General features: G+C 48.0%; 1 protein-coding gene across 1 annotated transcript; it reads left to right on the top strand.

Annotated features, from left to right (window-relative positions):
- The first annotated feature begins 2,204 nt into the window (after positions 1-2,204).
- Positions 2,205-3,355, top strand: LOC111870220 (protein roadkill). Its single transcript, XM_023862327.2, has one exon. The coding sequence runs from the start codon at positions 2,321-2,323 to the stop codon at positions 3,353-3,355; it is 1,035 nt and encodes a 344-aa protein (XP_023718095.1). The 5' UTR covers positions 2,205-2,320.
- Positions 3,356-4,958: the final 1,603 nt, after the last annotated feature.

The following is a 4,958-nucleotide window of genomic DNA, read 5'->3' as shown; positions in this document are numbered from 1 at the left end:
TTTCCGCGTTACTGGAGAGTGATCGACGCCATACGATTCGTGAGCTGGCCCGAGAGACAGGTCTAGAGCAAACGACTGTGCTTCACATTCTGAAGGAACGCCTGGGCATGAGAAAAATTGCATCACGATGGGTTCCACATGATTTGACAGAAATGCAGAAATGGCTACGATACGACGCTGCTCGTAACCACTTGGATCGCTATGAGCGCGAAGGGAAGGCTTTCTTACGCAGTATCGTTACGCTGGATGAGACATGGGCCAAATCGTACGAGCCAAAAATGAAACGCCAATCGAACAAATGGCGTCATTAGGGGTCACCACGAAAATCAAAAGTTCGTCAGAACCCCAGCAATGTGAAAGTTATGGTGATTCTCGTGTACGACTGTGATGGTGTTATCCTAACGCATACCGTTCCCCGACAGCAGACCATCAATGCGCAGTATTACTGTTCATTTTTGGAACATAACCTGCAACCAGCTTTGAGAAAGAAGCGGTAACACTTTCTGCAGAACCCACCCATCATTTTGCAGGACAATGTTCGGCCGCAGGCAGCGCAAGCTGTGGCTGATTTGTTCGATCGATGTGGCTGGGAAGTGCTGTACCATCTACCATACACCCCGGACTTAAGCCCTTGTGACTTCGACTTGATTCCTAGAATGAAGGACCCACTTCGTGGCATTCGCATCAGAACTGTTGCAGAGATTCTTCAGGCAGTAGACCGCTCCATTCGAACTATCAACACAACAGGCGCTGCTAAAGGTATCCTACGACTTCCACATCGCTGGCAACGGGTTGTACACAATGCTGGTGACTACACTGAAGGACAGTAAAACTTCGAAACATGCATCTATTTTGTATCAGTTGTAAATAAATAGTTGCCACTATTAAGGCTCAAAACCTCGTATTTTATATACATTTATTAACATGTTTAACACATAAAATATAAATATCCTTTACACTATGACAAATGATTTACTACTGCAGACAATGACCCTAACAAAAGACAGACCGTCCTCTCGTCAGAGAGGGCGCACCACAATAACAAGACCGTAAGTGTCAAACAATAATAAATATCTGGTCATAAGCCCCAGATTGGGCTCGACACCAAGATTGACTGACTGACCGTCAGTCGCAATGTGACTTTGACTTTGATTACGAGAGAGTCTTAAGACGGCAGTTTGAACAGTAGGAGCCAGCCAGCGAGAACCTGATCGCGGGAGCAAGGAAACGTCCACTGCTGGAAGACTGAGGACACTAGTATTCGTGTGATAGTTCAGCCATAATTTATGTAAACGGTTCCTCCGTATGTCCAGCATTTTACGGGTAGTTAGGCCCAATTCTGTTTAAAGTATTAAAGCAAGTGTCACGTAACTTCGAACAAGGCCAAGAGTAACCTTGAATGCGAAGAAGAAAAATTTCAGACAAGGGGTTGGGTTCGAGGGCGTGAGAAGTGACAGGCGGCCAGTTGAACACAACAAAGTAAACAGCAACGGCATCAAATTAAAAGTGGGTCGAATAGAACTGCTGACAACAGAGACTGCAGTTGTGGGGCCAGGAAAACCATCGCCAGTTTGGTTATTGGCAAGCAGAGTGTAGGGGTACAACGCAACCCGAAGAGCGATACAATTCAATTCTTTATCAACTTTCGTGCTCACTTAACAGTCCAATGGCCAATGGAAACAATTACAGAAACAATGGTAAATGACAAACCAAGGTAATCTGTGTGACGTAGACAATAATAACAATTTATTAAGCTAACATGCGGCGAGAAAAAAATATATTGTAACGTGTCTGGAATCCAGAAGAGTCACTTCTATGGAAACGCTAAACAGACCGTTGCATAGGAACAACAATCGCTCTATTGTAGTTCTAACAGGAGTCTCCATGGTTATAACAGAGGGTTCATTTGCATAGCAGCAACCGAGGTTATAAAACGGGGTTGAACGCATTCGCACAGTTAGTCTGCTATAAACCGCCAGAGAAGACAGTCCAGTATCGCCGAGTTACTGTAAGCAGTCACTGTAATACTGCAAGTGCTAACGACTGTAAAGCGTGTGGCTGTACAAGTGAAGAACAATAAAGGTACTACTGAATTTGAGACCTACGTGGATTTATTTGTTGCGTGACACACACAGCACGTAACACTGGTGTCAGAATTGGCTTCGAACTGTAACACGCGTCCTACAACAACAACAAAATGGAAATGCAGCCGGTGGTGAGTGAGTGCTCGCAGCAGCAGACGCCGCGGGCCACCTCGAACACCAGCAGCAGTAGCAGCAGTGGGGCGGCCTCAGCGGCTAGCTCGGGCAGCGCAGCTGGCATGGCCGTGTCCCGTGTGCCCTCGCCCCCTCCACCCAAGGTCAATACGCCCGTCGCAAAGAACCGGTGCTACAATGAGGTTAAAGTGGTAAAGTTGAGCTATATGTGGACCATCACCAACTTCAGCTTCCGTCGTGAGGAAATGGGCGAATTTCTCAAGTCATCCACATTCTCTGCTGGGGCCAAAGATAAGCTCAAATGGTGTTTGCGGATGAATCCAAAGGGTCTGGATGAAGAAAGCAAAGACTACCTCTCATTGTACCTGCTTCTAGTCTCATGTAACAAGTCAGAAGTCAGAGCCAAGTTCAAACTTTCAATACTAAATGCCAAAAGAGAAGAAACCAAAGCTATAAAGAGCCAGCGTGCATACCGATTCGTGCAAGGCACAAAGTGGGGCTGCAGGAAATTCATTCGAAGAGACTTCCTGCTGGATGAAGCGAACGGTCTGTTGCCCGATGACAAGCTCACAATATTTTGCAAGGTGAGCGTAGAAGGGGATAGTGTAAACATCTCGGGACAGTCAAATGCGATACAGTTCAAAGCGCCAGAGCGCCGTCTCTCAGACGACCTCGGCTTGCTGTTTGAAAACCAGAAGTTCAGCGATGTGACCTTGTCAGTAAGTGGACGGGAGTTCCAGGCCCATAAAGCGATATTAGCAGCTCGGAGTCCTGTGTTTGCAGCCATGTTCGAACATGAGATGGAAGAAAGGAAAGATAACCGGGTTGAGATAACAGATGTAGATCATGAGGTTCTGCGTGAAATGTTGCGCTTCATATACACTGGCAAAGCAACCAACCTTGAGAAGATGGCTGATGATTTGCTCGCTGCTGCCGACAAGTATGCACTAGAGAGGTTAAAAGTCATGTGTGAAGAAGCACTGTGCACGAACCTGTCGATAGAGAATGTAGCCGACATGTTGATTTTGGCAGACTTGTACAGTGCAGACCAGCTCAAGGCACAGTCCATCGCCTTCATTAACACGCGTCCTACAACAACAAAAAAATGGAAATTTAGCAGATGTTGGAACTCCTTCTGAAGAAAATGAGAGCTGGCGAAGAAAAGGCGGAAGCCAGACATGAACAGATGATGGGCGATTGGAAAGCATGGCGAGAAGAAATGGCCGCCATGACAGACAACTGGGGGAACGGCAGCCACAAGGAGTCAGCGGCCGAAAACGACATAAGGACGATAGCCTGCCAAGAAGCGACGGAGGCAGACGCAGAGAAGATTGAGCCCCACTCAGAAGTGATGCAGTCCGTACTGGAGCATCGAGAGGTCCCCGTAATAGACGCCACGATAATGCCGGTCGGAGAACCGAGGAAATGGCGTAGGGACCGAAAACTGGCCGCGGAGCGCCGCCGCCAGAAACCGAAGGATTCGACGCGGGAAAATCGTGGACCCCAGGAGAAATTGGCCGTCGCCCGCAGAGTGACAACACGCCGTGTGGAAGTGGCACGGCAGAAGAAAAACAGCAGGAAGTCATCCCGTCGCGCGACAGTGGCACGACGTTGGAGAAATGCCTTCAAGAAGGAAACTTCCCAGGGAACCTTCGGATGCCAGCGTAAAGGGAGGAAAGGAATAAAGAACTTAAGCGGCAGACGGCCGCTATGCCAGAAGAAAAAAAGGTGCCAACCAAGAACGGATTCGGAGGGTGTAGGCCAGGACAGCGATCGCACCCAGGAAGGAGAGGAACACGAGAGAAGACCCCCTACGAGGCTGTCAACGTGAAGAACACGAAACAAATTATCAGGTCTACCGCGAAAAATTGGACACTGTGGAGGGGTCGACCCCCTCCAAAACGGAAAAAGGAAAACGGCCCTTATGGGAGGAACCGGTAACGTAGAAGTACCGGCCTCCCCAACAAGGATGAATGGAGAATGGAAGTGAGGAATGAATGTAAAACAAGGAGATCGACAAATTCTCGGCTACGGGAGTGCTCGGGGCGAGCACCACTGAAGAGAGGGGCGGATGCGGGACGCGCAAAGGACACCGAGACCGAATGCAGACGTTGCCAGCAAAAGGCCGCGGAACCGAAACTGAGCGAGAACCTTTAGAAGGGAGCAGTGTAACGTGTCTGGATCCAGAAGAGTCACTTCTATGGAAACGCTAGAATAGACCGTTGCATAGGAAACAACAATCGCTCTATTGTAGTTCTAACAGGAGTTTCCATGGTTATAACAGAGGGTTCATTTGCATAGCAGCAACCGAGGTTATAAAACGGGGTTGAACGCATTCGCACAGTTAGTCTGCTATAAACCGCCAGAGAAGACAGTCCAGTATCGCCGAGTTACTGCAAGCAGTCACTGTAATACTGCAAGTGCTAACGATTGTAAAGCGTGTGGCTGTACAAGTGAAGAACAATAAAGGTACTACTGAATTTGAGACCTACGTGGATTTATTTGTTGCGTGACACACAAAGCACGTAACAATATAGACCTATGCATACACCCATACTGAGAGAGTTAAGATACGGTTATCCTTGTACTTAAGTAATTAAGCACAATGCCATGAAAACGTATGGGGGAGTGGCGGTATGGCGCCCTGCGTCAATAAGATTTTTAAATAAACTACGTAGAAGCTCAGAATGGGAGGAGACCGAGCTATGAGGTGTCTGGGTATGGCCACACATGGTTACGTGT

Source organism: Cryptotermes secundus, unplaced genomic scaffold (genome assembly GCF_002891405.2).
Source record: "Cryptotermes secundus unplaced genomic scaffold, Csec_1.0 scaffold1395, whole genome shotgun sequence".
NCBI lineage: Eukaryota > Metazoa > Arthropoda > Insecta > Blattodea > Kalotermitidae > Cryptotermes > Cryptotermes secundus.
Note: the sequence above shows the minus strand (reverse complement) of the source record. Positions and strands in the feature narration are given on the sequence as shown.